General features: G+C 40.8%; 4 protein-coding genes across 4 annotated transcripts; 1 reads left to right on the top strand and 3 right to left on the bottom strand.

The window, feature by feature from the left end:
* The first annotated feature begins 6,957 nt into the window (after window positions 1-6,957).
* On the top strand, window positions 6,958-8,789 carry LOC117901392 (protein disulfide-isomerase A6 homolog). Its single transcript, XM_034812126.1, has 2 exons — window positions 6,958-7,149; window positions 7,217-8,789. Exons 1-2 carry the CDS (start codon window positions 7,137-7,139, stop codon window positions 8,515-8,517), a joined length of 1,314 nt encoding a protein of 437 aa, XP_034668017.1. The 5' UTR covers window positions 6,958-7,136; the 3' UTR covers window positions 8,518-8,789.
* Window positions 8,790-9,348: 559 nt separating this feature from the next.
* LOC117901649 lies at window positions 9,349-10,952 on the bottom strand. The gene is made up of 2 exons (XM_034812486.1): window positions 10,816-10,952; window positions 9,349-10,722 (listed from the first exon to the last, which is right to left on the bottom strand). The coding sequence occupies exons 1-2, from the start codon at window positions 10,853-10,855 to the stop codon at window positions 10,379-10,381; spliced, it is 384 nt and encodes a 127-aa protein (XP_034668377.1). The 5' UTR covers window positions 10,856-10,952; the 3' UTR covers window positions 9,349-10,378.
* Window positions 10,953-11,668: 716 nt separating this feature from the next.
* Window positions 11,669-12,420, bottom strand: LOC117901245. The gene is made up of 3 exons (XM_034811920.1): window positions 12,294-12,420; window positions 12,116-12,241; window positions 11,669-12,054 (listed from the first exon to the last, which is right to left on the bottom strand). The coding sequence occupies exons 1-3, from the start codon at window positions 12,418-12,420 to the stop codon at window positions 11,834-11,836; spliced, it is 474 nt and encodes a 157-aa protein (XP_034667811.1). The 3' UTR covers window positions 11,669-11,833.
* A 919-nt stretch (window positions 12,421-13,339) lies between these two features.
* On the bottom strand, window positions 13,340-15,406 carry LOC117900367 (tetraspanin-8). Its single transcript, XM_034810715.1, has 2 exons — window positions 15,052-15,406; window positions 13,340-14,455 (listed from the first exon to the last, which is right to left on the bottom strand). Exons 1-2 carry the CDS (start codon window positions 15,106-15,108, stop codon window positions 13,403-13,405), a joined length of 1,110 nt encoding a protein of 369 aa, XP_034666606.1. The 5' UTR covers window positions 15,109-15,406; the 3' UTR covers window positions 13,340-13,402.
* Between the last annotated feature and the right edge of the window lie 631 nt (window positions 15,407-16,037).

The following is a 16,037-nucleotide window of genomic DNA, read 5'->3' as shown; positions in this document are numbered from 1 at the left end:
CAAACCTCTCGCAGTTGCGCAAACAATCGAAGGGAGCAACCAAAAAGCCAAAGCAAACAGATTCCCATAGTTTTATGTGATTTCTAATGGATTCACGCACACTTGGACCCAAACCATGATAAATCCGGTCTTGCGAACCACCCCACGCCATCTCCCTCTCTAGGAAATCATTGTCAGTGAATCCCCTACCCTGAAAACCATTCTCACACACTTGAAAACTATTTAAAGTTTATCTAACTGAACAGTATATGTACTCACAGTCTATATTGAAGCCTGTTCTGGCTATTTGTCTGTCCAAAACAAAGAGGTGGATCGGATGGTGGGTGGTACTCGTACAACAAAAACTTTGGCATATGTTGAAATAACAAAATAACAAACAAAACAAGAAAATCCCAGAAATGGATGGTGGGGGGAAAAGGGTTGAGATTGAGATTCAGTTCTGTTCTGCTCTTTTCAGGTTCTTGGGGTTTTCATAGTGGGGAAATGAGTTTTTAATGTCCCAAAGGGGAATACTGCGAGTGCACCACATGCAAAGGCGGGGAGACAAGGCAGGGCTATGCAGATTTAAAATACAAAGTAAACGCCGATTTGTTGTTATTGATTACGGCAGACAGGAGCTGGAGGTGAGGGGTGAGGTCCTGCTTTCGGACGCAGTCCCAGACAAACATATGAGCACATACTCGGCTTCATCATCTTCAAACCCTCCATCTTGGAGGCGATACGAGTGCGAGTACATCCCAAGACGACGGCGAACGGGCAGGAGGATGCCGCAAACTTGATGAGTATTTAAAAGTTTTCCATTGTGTGTTTGATGAATATTTAATTAAGCATAAAAGGAGCACAGCTCTCCCTTCGTCCTCCCTTTTGCTGCTTAAGGAAAAACTTCGGCAAAGGGTTGCTTCTGTTGCGTTTTGCTTTCCATTTCCCCCAAAAAACATCCTTTTTCCTTGCTGCTTTCCTTGCCTTGCCCCCTTCCTATGCCTCATCGTGTGGCGAGGCCAGCTTAGGCCACGCAAAAGAATCAAACAAAATCAATTAACGCTTCCTGTTTCCGTTTTTTGCTTTTAAGCTGGTTTTTCCTTGCGTGTACTCTTTCTGGGAAGGGAAGGGTACTCACGGCCAAACATAAAACTAGAATTGTAAAAAAAAATAAAATTTTAAAAATTCTTTTGGAATTTTTCTGATCTCTTGACACATACATACCAATCTACCTTCGGATCTTTCTCTTCCATTTCTCCAGCAGCTCTCCTTAACAAAGATTTCCAAATCTGTACCCTTAGGAAATTAATGACAAAATTCAAATAGAATATAATTCTAAAAAATATTCAAAGATCATGTGCAAATATTTCATTTTTCTTAGAGTATCCAAACTTCTTCCAATCAACGCTTTGCTTTGCTCCCCCTCCCTTTACAATTTGTTTGTATTATTTTTATTATATAAGTATTTTACAAGTTGTAAGCAAAAGGCCGGGGCTCAAAAGAGCAGCGAAAATAATTAAATAGTAAAAGGCCAAGGCAGCGTGCCGCCAAAGGAGCTCCCCAAAACCCACTACCAGCACCCAAACTCCAACTCCAACCCCAACCCCGAACCCACTCAACCCTTTGTGCCACTTTTCTTCTATACTCTTTTTTTTTGGGCAAACTTCCTTTACTCTTTTTTCCCGGAGGAAAGGGGCAAAAAGAAACCCACAAATAGCCAAAAGCTAGCGAGTGTTGATGGCAGCAACAAAATACATTCCATTCCATCCACCTCCTTCAGAACTCCCCCAGCGCCACGCCTCCTTTTTTATATATGCATATTCCTTCTTATATTCATTTGTTTTTCTTTTTTTTTGTTGTTTCATTTTTTGTCGATTTTTGCGGGCGTTGGGAAAATTAATTAAAAATTAAATGAATGAACGAACGCCGGGGATAATGAGCCCCTAAGCTGATTTTGCGCTTAAAAGTGTGCGATGGCAGAAATTGTCGAGCTGCCGGAGCACACGGCATTCAATAGCATAGCTTCCAATTCTGCCACGCCCACCCAGGTATAGCAGTCATCCTGCCCTAGAACACACACCAACAAAGACACGGAAAACTTGCAATTTTTTGTCGCATTTTGTTGTGTTGGTTTGTTTGCATTTTATTTTCGTTTAATATCGACAAAGAGAAAAGAAATAAGAGAATGGGGCAGAAACAGAGAGAACATAAGAAGAGGAGGAGGAGCAAAAGAGGAGGGCAGTGGCTATGAAGAAAGGAGAAGGTGGGTGGCATTCAGATAGAGAACGAGAGCACCAGAAAAAAAATGGTGAAAATTTTCTTTAACGTAACAAAATATTTTTATAAAATAATCAAGTTTTTCCTTTTGCTCTGTTTTGTTTGCTGCAAATTATTTTTAGCTTCACGGGAAAAAGAGAGCAGAAAACAACGAAGAGGGAAAATCAACGAGGGGAAGAAGCAAAAGAAAAGCAGAGAAGTGGAGTGGAGAGGAGAGGAGAGGAAAAGCGGCGATGGACCAAGGAGAGCTTTCCTTTCCTCTGTTTTGGGTGTAAATTAAAATTGTCCGCATTGCGCTTTTTTTATAATGAGCGAGCAGTGGAGTGAGGATGGAAAACGTGAAAAAACTCAATATTGAAAGACAAAAAAATAAAAAATTAATTAATAATGGCAGAATATTTCAATGGGAAAATCGTCAAAAAGGAGCGACAGGAATCGATGATCAAAAGGAACAGAATTCGTTGTAAAAGGAAATACGCTTTCATGGGAAATGGTGAATGATATTATATAAAGGTAAAAGCAGGAAGGAGGGTAGATGTAATTAAGAAATATCAAAATACTTCCAAAAATTGAAACAAAAGAAAAAACGTAGAAAAGTAATAGGAAGAAAATGGCTGACAAAGAATGATGGGAAGACAAAAGTAATTTCTAACATATTCCGAAGCCCTAAGATGATTTCAAATTGAATTGGTTTTCTGTGCTTTGCATGACCTTACCCCACAGAGAGTCAAAGTCAAATGGCATACCAAACTGAACCCCTAGACCGCAAAATCACAACCAAAACCCCACACCCCAACATCCTGATATCCACCTTATGCCTCACAGCACAAAAGAAGACAACCAACCAACCAGTCAAGACAAGAAGCAGAGAGTGGGAACACTATCAAAAGTCAATTACAATGCAATTATTGCCTTCCCTTGCCACACCATACCACACCATGCCGCCACCCAATGGAAGAACCAGAAAAACATTTTGAAAAGCCATTGAAAACTTTAATTGAAAATATCAAATTATTTTCGAGTTAGCGTCAGCAAAACAAAAAACCAAAATTGGACTTCAATAAGGTTAAGGGGGAGCGTACAGTGGAGTGGCAAAGGTAGTGCCCCTCTTGCCAGTGGAAATACTCAAGATATATGGGTGTATATATATCATTAATTATGTGCCCAGATTGTAGTGGCGACAACTTTGTGCTTTCGAAAGAAAGTTGACTCCGGGAAAAGTGCCTAAGAGCAGCCAGGAGTCAGGCCAAATTCTAATGAGTTGGCATTTTCTGAAATTGTCTGAGACACAAAATCTTCCTCTGTAAGCAACACAAACCCAACCCCAGCCCCAATCCACTGGAATTTCTCGTTGTAAAGTAGCTGAAATGACATTAAAAAGGCAAAACCAAGCAGAAAGGACATCCACATCCGCAACCTTATGGACACTAACCAGAGACACACACACACACACAAACATATGGGGGAAGGATAATTCTTCTTCAACCCTGTTCCTCCTGCCATCTGCTTCCATCGTTTTATAGTTTACAATCTTATTATCTTTGCTTGGGCATCTCAAGTCCCATCTCATAGACACCATAGCCACACGACCAACATCAATCCCTCCCCCCCCTCCCCCCACCCCATCCCACACACACACACATTTTCCTAAGGCAATTAAAAATCTTCACACTGTCGTTGATGATGTCCTTTTTCTGCTATGCTTTCCCTGCTATGCTTTTCGGCTGTTTTGTTGTCTTTTACGCCTCGTTTTGTCCTTGGCCCAAACTTGATTTTGTTTATTAAACATATTTTGCATAAAATTCACTTTATTTGCAGTTTATTTCATAAGAAAATTACTCGTATATAAGGCTTTGCCCAGCGACTGGGCCATGCTTGATAGTTTTTCCTCTTTGCTCTGCGGATGAGTCCCGTCCCAAGGAGTGCACCTTATTCTTTGATTATGTTTGATCACGTTCTGTTGGAAAGTTTATTTGTTGGCTGGAGCAGAGAGCCATTGTTTGTCAGTCGTTTTTGAGTGGCTAGAGTTGGAGAGGTGCTGCTGTGGCGAGGATTTGGTGGATAAGTGTGGAATAGTTGGTGCCTGAAGGATGCTAGGTAGACAGAGAATGGGCGAAACCTGCGAAAACAATATACATACATATATGCATATATGTATATCCTAGAGGTAATTCTTCCCATTATATCTTTGAAGATATTTTTTTCAAATATTTTTCTAGAGTTTCCGAATGATACAAATGTTTCTGAGCCGAAGTCCCCTTTGCCAGAGATCCGCCTCATTGATTTTAATATTATTTGCAAATGCATTTCAGTTAATTTTAATAATATTAAACTATAAATAAATGTATCTAAATGTTTCTCGCCATTAGAAGAATTGTTTTGAATGGAAGCTGTTGTGGATAAGTTAGCTAAAAACTAATAACTAGTCACTTAGCGTTGTTATTCAAAGAATTCACTGCAAATTATCAAACTAAACTGATTTTTAACCAAAAATTAGCAGAAATATTCACCGCTCTAATCCCAAACACCACCATGCATCACATATTCATTTACCTACTCCCTCCACCCACTTTGCCACCCCTCACCATAATTTCACGCTGCTCTTATCTAAAAGATTCACATCGACATGTCTGTGCCTCCCCCATGGACCAACCCGAATGCAGTCACACATGAAAATCCCATAAAAATTGACAATAATAACCCACATATCATCATTGCTCTCTCACACACTACCCCAAGCACATATGCACAGACGTACGTTCCACTCGATAAGAAGTCAACGCCTGCAAATCAACCAGAAATCGAAAATCCACTCCCCAAAGGACAGAAGTCGAGCGAAAATCCAAAAACCGAATGAAGAAGAAAATCCCATAAAAAACAGTTCAATGATATAGAAAAATAGATAAAGCGAAATTTGCAAAAAATAACAACAATGCAAAAACCAAGAAAACACACAAAGAGGGGAAATGGAAAATGGAAAACGCGTGCCAATGGAATCAACTTTTAAACTAAGCCGCAAAAGGCACTTGAATCGAGTTTGGGAAGCGACTCCTCCCGAATGCCCCCGCCATGGTGTTGTCAAGTGAATAATGGGACAAATCCGCAGAGTAAATATGACACGTTGCAAAATGGCATTCGATGATAAAAAAAAAGAAAAAGAATAAGCAGAAAAGAGTGCTTGAACCCACGCACCCTATTTGATGAACCCTTGCTACACCCCTCCTGCAGGACTGTCACTGACAGTCGCACATCCTTTCACGAAAGGTGTTTTGACAAGGCGTCATGGCAAGTCAAAAGTGCAGACACAACAGGAGGGGGAGCTGAAGCTGAAGCTGAAGCAGTGGGCACACCCTTTTGCTACCGAACCGTAAGCGTATCAATAAAAAGATTGCTCCGCTGGGCATACGCATTCTGAAAATGTTTGTTTGATAAGCCCGAGGAGTATTCAATGCGTGTGTGGGGACGGCACTCTCCCCTTTTCTTCGAGGTAATACAAATATTACGCCTTTTTATGGTGAAAGCGAAGAGTGCAAACCAAATGTGGCATAAACATTACAAAGGGTTACCCCAGAGAGAGCCAAGTTGTGTCTCTGTGACATTGAATCTTTATGTGTGCATTCGATATGCATTAAAATTCAATAATAATAAAAGCAACACAACAAAATGAAAGACAAAAACCGAAGTAGAATTCCCTCAATTAACCCTTGAATGGCTAGAGAAGGAAAAGTGGAATGGTTGGCCCGCCGTCTGAGGCAATATGAACGTCACATAAATCTTGGCAACACTACTACTAAGTCGCTATTAAGTAAAATTGACCACATATTTTATCTCATATGCGCACGCAACAAACGGAGAAACGGCAGCCAGCAGCAGCCAGAATCTCCTGCTCCACTATAATTCCTGAGACAGATGAGGGGCTGAATGGAGAGACACAACAGCACAACACTGCGAACCAAAACAATGTCCGAGTAAATTAAACCAAAGCCTGAACGGACTCACCAAATTAGATGGATAGAGAGGGAGCAGGGATGAGTGAAATTGTGCATGGGGTCACTGGAAAATTAAAGGACAAGCGATATAAACGGCAAATAAATGGACACTTGTTAGTCTGCGTGTGGCAACAAGTTGAAGAGCGATTTTAGCCATTTCCATTCAAAAAATACATTATTTAAGGAAAGGCTATAAGTCTTAGAAAAAACATGTATTAATAAGAATGGGCATTAGTTAAAATCAAATATTTTATTTTCTAATTTAAATTTACAGCGCCGCCAGATCTATAAAAAACATAAGCCATTGATAAGAAGCCCATTGCTATGACACGCAAACTACAAATTTTAAAAGCTACCAGACCTATCAAAAAAGGAAGATTTTATAAAAATATTCTTGCTAGGACATGCTGCTCTCTTGTTTAACCTTTTTTAACAACAAAAAATGAAGAGAACTTTTTAACTGAAACAGTCATGTAGAAAATTGATTGATGAATTGGATTAAATTATAGTTTTAGCTCTGCAAATCCTACATAGCTAGTAAAATCAAATGGAACATCAAAATCGAGGAATATGATTTGAGATTTCTGTATATTTACAGTATATTTTAAAAATGAAATGGTATATTTCGGTATATTGTTAATATATCTCGGTATATTTTTGTATGTTTTAGTATATTTCCGATGTTCTGGCGGTATATTCGCGGTGACGTGTACTTTTTTTGCGGCTAAATAAAATAAAAGACGCTTCGCATTTCCCACGTATTTCTAAAGCAAGTGATTAACTAGCAGCATAGAATTGATAAGCATAAGGACAACCCGAAAGTACCCATCCACTCCCACATAAGTAGATACAACTTTAGAGACACGTAAGCTAGACCGGCTTTGGGAAGCAATGAGACAGCTGTGTAAGTATAACATATCTTTGGAATGCTTAAATTGGATATCATAAATATACAATATACTCCCATACAGCGTGCCTTTTGTTGTTGGCATTTATTGCCGGCGGCAGTGTTAATGCCTTCTATGCGCCCTCTGATGGCGTCGTGGAGTTGACGCCCTCCAATTTCGATCGCGAAGTGTTGCAAGATGATGCCGTCTGGATTGTGGAATTCTATGCCCCCTGGTGTGGTCACTGCCAGTCGCTGGTGCCGGAGTACAAGAAGCTGGCCAAGGCGCTGAAGGGCGTCGTCAAGGTGGGCTCCGTCAATGCTGATTCTGACAACACACTGAGCGGCCAGTTCGGAGTGCGTGGCTTTCCCACCATCAAAATCTTTGGCAGCAACAAGCGTTCGCCCACGGACTTTAATGGCCAGCGCACAGCCAAGGCAATTGCGGAGGCGGCTCTTGCCGAGGTGAAGAAGAAGGTGCAAGCTGCTCTGGGCGGCGGCAGCAGCGGCGGCGGTGGCGGAAGCAGTTCATCCAGCGATGATGATGTCATTGAGCTAACCGAAGATAACTTTGATAAGCTGGTGCTCAACTCCGACGACATTTGGTTGGTGGAGTTCTTTGCCCCGTGGTGCGGACACTGCAAGAATCTGGCACCCGAGTGGGCCAAGGCCGCCAAGGAGCTCAAGGGCAAGGTGAAGCTGGGCGCTTTGGATGCCACTGCCCACCAGGGCAAGGCGGCCGAGTACAATGTTCGTGGATATCCCACAATCAAGTTCTTCGCTGCCGGTGCGAAGAGTGCCAGCGATGCACAGGAATATCAGGGCGGTCGCACAGCCTCTGACATTGTCAGCTGGGCCAGTGACAAGCACACGGAGAATGTGCCCGCCCCCGAGCTGGTGCAAATCACTAGCGAGGCCATCCTAGATGATGCCTGCGAGGGCAAGCCCTTGTGCATTATCTCTGTTCTGCCACATATTCTGGACTGCGATGCCAAGTGCCGCAACAAGTTCCTCACCACACTGCGCACCCTCGGCGATAAGTACAAGCAGAAGCTGTGGGGCTGGGCCTGGGCCGAAGGTGGCCAGCAGCCCGCTCTGGAGGAGTCCCTGGAAGTTGGAGGCTTTGGTTATCCCGCTCTGGCTGTGGTCAACTTCAAGAAAATGAAGTTCTCAGTGCTGAAGGGTTCGTTCTCGAAGGACGGCATCAACGAGTTCCTGCGCGACATCTCCTACGGACGTGGACACACGGCTCCCGTGCGTGGCGCCAAGAAGCCAACGATTGTCAGCGTCGATCCCTGGGATGGCAAGGATGGCCAGCTGCCCACCGAGGAGGACATCGATCTGAGCGACATTGATCTGGATGATGATGTCAAGGATGAGCTGTAGAGCGGTTTCATCTAGCTCTCCCTCACATCAAGACTGCAGCTTCAGCTCAAATTTCCACACCTAATGAACACACACATTTCTTAGGAAATACTGCATTTTGAATGATATATTATGGAACTTCATAAGTCAGCCAGCGTATCTTAATATAAATAATTATTATCTATTAGCTTTTTCTACTACTACTTTCCTCACATCATAGATCTAAATGAATTGAAACCAGCGAAACCATGAGAATTGTGTACCATGAAATGAATAAAAAAATGTGCAACAAACTGTGTGGAGTTGTGTGAATTGTGTTAATATGCAGAGCAGTTTGAAATAGTTATTAATGATTTAGAATGTGGAATAACAAATTTTGTTCTATGAAAAGTAAGAATTGTGTTACCATTTGCTCTACAGAATCGAATGTGTTTCACTTATCGCAGAAAGCCAGAAAGTTATTGACAATTCTTTATATGCAATCTAATTAGTTCCTATTCCACAGCTGACTTAAAACCCGTCCAGATCTTTTTGTATTGTAATGGAAAACTGCTCCCTGACCCCAGTCTGTTTATTATTATTCATCAACCAGTTTTATATGACTCAATTTCGTTACTGCTTATGTTCTATGCCTAAAAGGTAATAATTGGCAAAAAGTCAGTTTACTCAACCATTTCATCATTATTTGGGACCCCCTAGGGCCTCTAATAACTATTATTCCACCGCATAGCACACAATTCTGAAAAGAGAATTCCCAAGAATTAAGAGAATGAAACCCAAGCAAAAACATTCACTTCTTTTCACCACACAATCCGTGGCTGTTTATTTTTTGTAAAAATTCTCATAAAAATGTCCAAAAATATTCGTATATTGTAGGTATCTTTAAAATGGTTTGTGCTTACACACTAAATGACGTCTAAAAACGTACATAATTTGACACAATTTCTAGTTTAGATGCAGTACTAAATGCAGTACAAATGGTAGAAGATACTCGTATCTTGGTGGCATATTGATTGGCGCTTAAACTATGATTGGCATGACATATACGCTATTAAGTACTTGGTTTCGATTTAAGTACAACCTGTTGGCAAATGCTTCAATGAATGGGAAAAATTCGAGCATCACAAAGAGTTCAATTCTAGCAGGGGGTTTTCGTTTCGTTTCGTTTCTTAGCAGAGATATGAGATAATATATGCGATTCGTTATGTAAATTAGGGCGAGAGAAGTTCGTTCACACAGAAAAAACAGACAGAACAGAGACTGGCTTGCCAAATTTTAAGTTATTTCATTGGAAGCAATGCCGCGCAACGTGACTCAATTGCCACACTTTGGCTTTGTCTTGGGACGGGCAGACAGACTCTGCCAGCGCAGAGTGTAAACGTTTTGGACGGGTCGGCGGTGCTGGGAGACTACCTGCATAAAAAGAAATAAAAACTGTTGGCCTCAGCATGAAAACGGCCAAAGAACGGGGCCCAGACGAGCCCGAGAAAGGGAAAATGAGAAGGAGGTGGGGTGGCCCAAAAGGGTCTCTCTGCAGGCCAGGCAAACTTGTTGCGCTGTCGACAGCCTGAGCCTGCAGTAAATGCACACGCATGAACGAATCAACAGATAAACAGAGAGACAAAGACAAAGACAGAGAGAAGCAGACACCTTGAGGAGGGATGTGCATGTGGGATCCGTAGAAAACCCAATTATGAATGATTAATTCCCATTCTTTCTTCGGGCTCAACTGGTTATTGCTATGTTAATACTAAATATTTGTAAGCATAATTATTGAATTTTGTTTCTTGCTGGCGTGGAAAAGTCTTTTGCGTCCGAATCGATTCGGAAAACTATTCTACGGCACTGTCCTAGGGGCTAATCCATTAATAATTTCGGGGAATCAGGCAAGTTGATGGTGGTGCTTCTGCTCGGGATAGTTCTCTATCGACTGTATCGAGCGCGATGTGGCCGCGGTGATTGTGGAGGATACATCCATAAAGCGATACTTTTTCTCATCTCTGCACAGCAGCGGATAGCATATGATGCCGTAGTAGAAGATCAGGCAGAGCACGATTACCGTGAATATGATAAGAATGATGCCGAAGGTGCTGAGGCCCGCCCTGCTGTCCAGATACTCCTTGGGCGTTTGCGGTGGCGGCGTGGTGGGGGGCGCCTCTGCTACCTTGTAGCCTCTGTAATAGCTGTTGCGCGATGCATTTACGGTGGCAATCAGGCAAGTGGAGGCTGTGTACGTGCCCCAGTCAGGGGGTGAAAATGAGAACGAGAACATGCATTTCAATAACTCTCCCACACGGGCAAATCGCTTCCACAACTCACCCAACACAAGCAGACACGCGATATAGGCACTGCGCGACATTTTACGAACTCAATTTAAGTCTAAAACCACGCACAGCGAGCGATAACGTTAGTTTTTATTTTATTTACGCGTTCGGCGCAGACGCAGCAGCGGTATATTTTTTTTGGTATTTAATCGCTACAGCCATAGGGCTGTCGATAATTTCTTGAAAAGGGTATTTATGTCGAAATTTGTTTATTAGCGTTGCTATCGATGGTGGTGGATGAGGGCATGCAAGGTGTTGCATTGGAAATGTTCTTATAATTTAAACAATATAAACAAACAAATTGTATCAGGCAAGGCGATGTAAAAAACAGAGGAGAAACTATTTTCAGTCCTAATCATATAGCTATTGTTACTAGGGTAATCTAAGAAACCTATACTATTTCCACTATGGATGGATGGTGTCCACTATCGATGTTTCCCAGCCCTCGATTCCAGCGGAATTATCGATAAAATATACCAAAATATTCCTTCGCATTTTAAAAATATACTGCAAACATACCGAGGAAAATGAATAAAATTACTCAATTTTGATATTCAATTAAATATTAAAAGCTTGTTGGGAAGCTTTGCGCAGAAAATATAGTTTTATTCGATTGATTAATCAATTTCCTACAAGATTGGCTAATTCAAGAAACTCCCTTTATTGGATTAGTTATAAAATAGGTCAAAACAAGGATGGTTATCAAAAATGTCATTGTTTTTACATGGTAACTACACAGCAGCCACACCAATAAACCTTTCGCTAGTGGTAGCACAATCGGTATTTCCTCGAATGCAACTATTTTAGCTTTCTTGAACTTAAACGTATAATTTCACTTTGTACCGAAATTCGTTTGCTTTCAGTTTACTTATGTAGTAGTATTACACCCAGGGCCGTTCAACAGACTGAAACGGAAGTTTGTAAGGTGTTGCCGTCAAAGTCTATTTGTGAGGTGGGGAAGTTCTACACTAATATATATTTGCTATGCCCTATCGACTTTCTAAACACAATCTTTAGTCTCCATTAGCACATAAGCTTCCCATCTCGCATTGGGAATAAAATGTGGTGCCATTAGCTGTAGGGCAGTGCATAGCTTCAGTTGTGTTGGTGTTTCCAATCTCAAGGGCTGTAGAATGATTGCCAACTATATCCAGCTCGAATTTTTCATATCCGTCGAGCTCAGCCTCACACTCATACATAGCCTCATCATTGTTCTCATTGTCGATTGATTTATCTGTAGAATGTCTTGTTTTGGGTTAACATCGAACTTCGCAGACAATATGGATTGTGATTACCTCTTTTAAGATCATCCAACTTGCAGGGAGTTGATCCGATGTAGTGTGTGTCAACTATATTCCGCTTAAATTGTTCATAGCCTTGGAAGTCGTAATATCTGGTGGACAAATTCTTCTCATCGTTCCCTATAGGAGAAAAATTTACTTTTCATGGATCGATCGATAGTCTACTGCTTACCGTCTTCAAGATTTTGCAGCTCGGGTGGGGATGGCCCAGTGGAGGTTATTTCCAGTCCTCCTCGATAGACAGCGGAGTTCGGAGTCAACTCGCATTCAACCCCAATCGCTTTAACAGCTAAATACATTTCGTCGTCGCCTGTGGAGAAGACATACAGTACTTATGAATAGAATCTGTGCAAAGTCTTCTTTGTGGCTCCTTTCGAGATAAGAGCATCCTAATGTCGTCGCCTACATGTCCTTACCGCCTTTTTTAGGGCTATGCCGCTGGGATATGTGTGATATCTGACCGAACATGCTGCACAAATATTGCAAGTAGGCTTTCTGTTGTTTGAGCGAGACCTCTGGGTAAGTAATGGTATCCATCCTCGCATATTTTTTACAAAATTGCCGCTCATTTTCTTCTTCCGAATCGGTCAACACTAAAGCTGGAGTAAACGTTATATTATCTGCTTTGCGCTGGCGTGCCAGTGACAACGAAGTGCCCTTTTTAAGCTTACACAATTTTCTTTTTATTCCTCGAAAAATAGAACCCATTTTCGAGCAGCACAGAATAAATAGCCGAACCACAAGAGCCGCAAAAAAAAGTTTGTTTCCATTATCGCACAAAGAGTATCGATATTTTTGAGTTCATGGTCCTATCAATAGTTTTTAAGGTTGATGCATTTAAACAAAATGTCAAAGTAATTTCATCTGAATGTGAAATATTATTTTTTTTTTTTTTGATATTTACTCGCTTCAGCGAAATTGGTTGGTCGCAGAGATGAGTCCGCATTGACCAGATACTTCAGTTTTGTGTTGAATATTATAAAAAGATACTGAAAATTTTGAACTCGATGTGAAATATTACATGGATTATTTTTTTATTTACAAAAATTAATACATATTTATTCCTAATGATATGCAATTATGTAAATACATACAAATTATATACAAATATGTATGTACATATGTATACTGGTTTGCGGTTACACAAATCGACGCAGCTTCAACTTGCGTTAAGTTTCACAATCTAAATCAAAGCAGCTTAAATATATGTATTGTATTGTACTTAAATGTATTTAGCAAGTAACGTCAAATCCACCTTCTCTCAGCTTAGCGTGTCCAAAGTTAAACCAAGTAATTCCTCCCTTGCGTTTGGAAGTTGGCAGAAATTGGTTCAAACGATGTGTTTTTACGGTGCGTGTGTGGATCGCTGGGCCTTTGAAACAACTCTGAGAAGTCCTGGCTGCTTACATACCTGCCAGGCCCTCCCAGACACATGCCGTTCATACTGTGGCCGGAGTTTGCTCTGAGTTCCACCTCTGGTTCATATATGTTTTCAACAAGAACACGTTGTGACAGTGCTGAACGCCGTTGGCGCTTTTGATCTGTCGCGTTTTGTATATCTTCAGTCCTGGCTCTTTGGGAGGCAAGGGCCGTGCAGCTCATTATAATGGCAAGCAGGACACAAAACTCAACAAGAGCCATTAGGAGGCTGGCGCCAAGGAATACACTATATTGCTCCCGATACCAGGTATCGAGATGGAGCAGACATGATTCCGTATAACGCTCTCTCTCGTAGGATAAATGATTCAGGGACTTACACTGAGTCTCGTTTGCTGGCTTTGGATCTAGATATGCGAATGGCTGTGGCGCATTTTCCAGGACACAGCAACTTAATGGAACAGGCCAATTGGTTTGCCCATAACTTTGGAGACGCCATAACGATGTGTCGTAGTCCAATGAGCTTTTCATCCCGCAGCAACCAAAGCGAGTTTGTGCCAGGTCCATGGCATTGGTGTACTGCTCGTGACCCGGTACACCATAATAGGATTGCAAAGACTTTACCATTTGACTCTCATCTAGGCCAATGCCTAAGCAGTGGGGCCAGAGAGTGATGGCCAAGCATAGAACGGATTCAGTCAAGAGTAGAACCACGACGCCTAAGAAGTAAATACTGAGAAAGCAGTAGGTGTGCAGGCAACTAGCCCAAAAGCCCACAACCGATGTCAGTACTGCTATAAATCCAGCAATAGCCAGTCCAAGAGCAATGTAGTAGAGCAATGGTTGTGGCAATGCATTAAGACGATCGTTGGGAGCGGCTAGTAGTCTGGACAGCAGGATGCGCTTGTTATCGGTAAACAGGTAACATCCAGATACAATGAGAAGAATACCACATAGCTGAAAAATATATGGGATAAAACATATTAATTAAATATTTGAAGCTAGAATTTGGTATAATAATAATCTAATACTTTAATTAAACACATTCGTATTAAGTTGCATAATAGCAAATAGCATTGGTCATGTATTTTTCATTAAAGAAAAATGGAAAAAGTTATTCGCTCACGTTGATTTATATTTTCGCTGATCAGCCAACCGTAACGAAACCGAAAAAGTGATGCTGGGTAAAGTGAATAGAATATGGGCTACAATTTTAAAAGGGAGACTAGAAATGCAGCATGCCATTAACTAGAAGTAGTGAAATGGAATCTGGTTTTTTATATAAAAACAAATCAACGCACGAATACTTCAAATTGAAGATGTAAAGTTTTTTTCCAGTGATTCAAGAGCTCTAACCAAATTAGACAATTCATTCCTAGTTACTTAAGTTTTTATTCGACTGTTATAAAATCTATAGTTGTACTCTTTTTTGTTAAAGAATGTTTAAGCCTAGCATTACCTAATTATAATAAATACTCAATCAGTTTCAAAATCATTTTCACAAAATAACAATTTTTCTTTTTACTTAAAGGCAAACAACTTACAAAACTTACCAGAAATAAAAAATTGCAGAAATTGAGGACGAACTTGTAATTGAAACATCGCTTCATGTTTAATTGGCAAAGTGATTTTTCGGGTGTGGTTCAATTAATTAGACAGTTGCAGCAAATAAAAAACGATAAACAAAGGCTGTTGTGTACTGCATGCTTGTAAAATCAAAGGGACAAAGCTTTCAAAAAGAGAACAAAGTAACTATTTTTATCCGTTGCAACTTGCTTATCTGAATTAAAACTGAATAGTGGGGAGAAGCAAAGCAATAGCAAGTTCTGGCAAGTTCAAAGCGAAAGCGAGATACTCCAGAGAGCCGAATCTATAATGGTCTCTTCTCTTGTTGTACTCCCACTCATTCGCTCTCCATCTGCAGCCAAATGGAACCAATTGTAAACAATAGCTAAAGTTACAACAAATGTGCTCAGCTGAATGTGGCATAGAGAACTTGATGAACTGCTTAACTCTATGGGTGCGAGGGTTGATCATTAAAATTCAAAGCGTATTTTCAAAAAGCATGTACGAGTAGAGTAGATCAACAGTTTTACTGTTCTAACTTTATATTAAAAAGCAATCTAACATTTGTTTCGAATACTGGATCGCGAAAGGAATCAGGGTATCATTCATAAAAGAGGCAATGTCTGGCTGATTGTGTGCGTAATTTAAGGCTTAAAGGCCCCTTCTATTAATAATATTGCTATTTGCGTAAATCTGGCAGCTCTTTTAGAGAATTACCATTACGAAATAAGCATCCATGTGCGTGGCTCTAAATTCAATGTTTTGACTAGAGAATTCACTAAAAATTTGTAAACGCGAACGGATTGTAGAGATCGTTACAAGTTTTGTTACTAAGCTTGCTATTAATGTTAGAAAGAATATACATATATCTTATATAGAGTAACTACACGGAAACTACACATTTATGTAATTGGCAACAGAGACACCTGGCGATGAAATGTGTACGTTTGATAGCAGTGTGAAATGCCTTTTT

This window comes from Drosophila subobscura, chromosome U (assembly GCF_008121235.1).
Source record: "Drosophila subobscura isolate 14011-0131.10 chromosome U, UCBerk_Dsub_1.0, whole genome shotgun sequence".
Classification (NCBI taxonomy): Eukaryota; Metazoa; Arthropoda; class Insecta; order Diptera; family Drosophilidae; genus Drosophila; species Drosophila subobscura.
The sequence above is the reverse complement of the archived record's forward strand: the minus strand, read 5'-3'. Positions and strand labels throughout refer to the sequence as shown.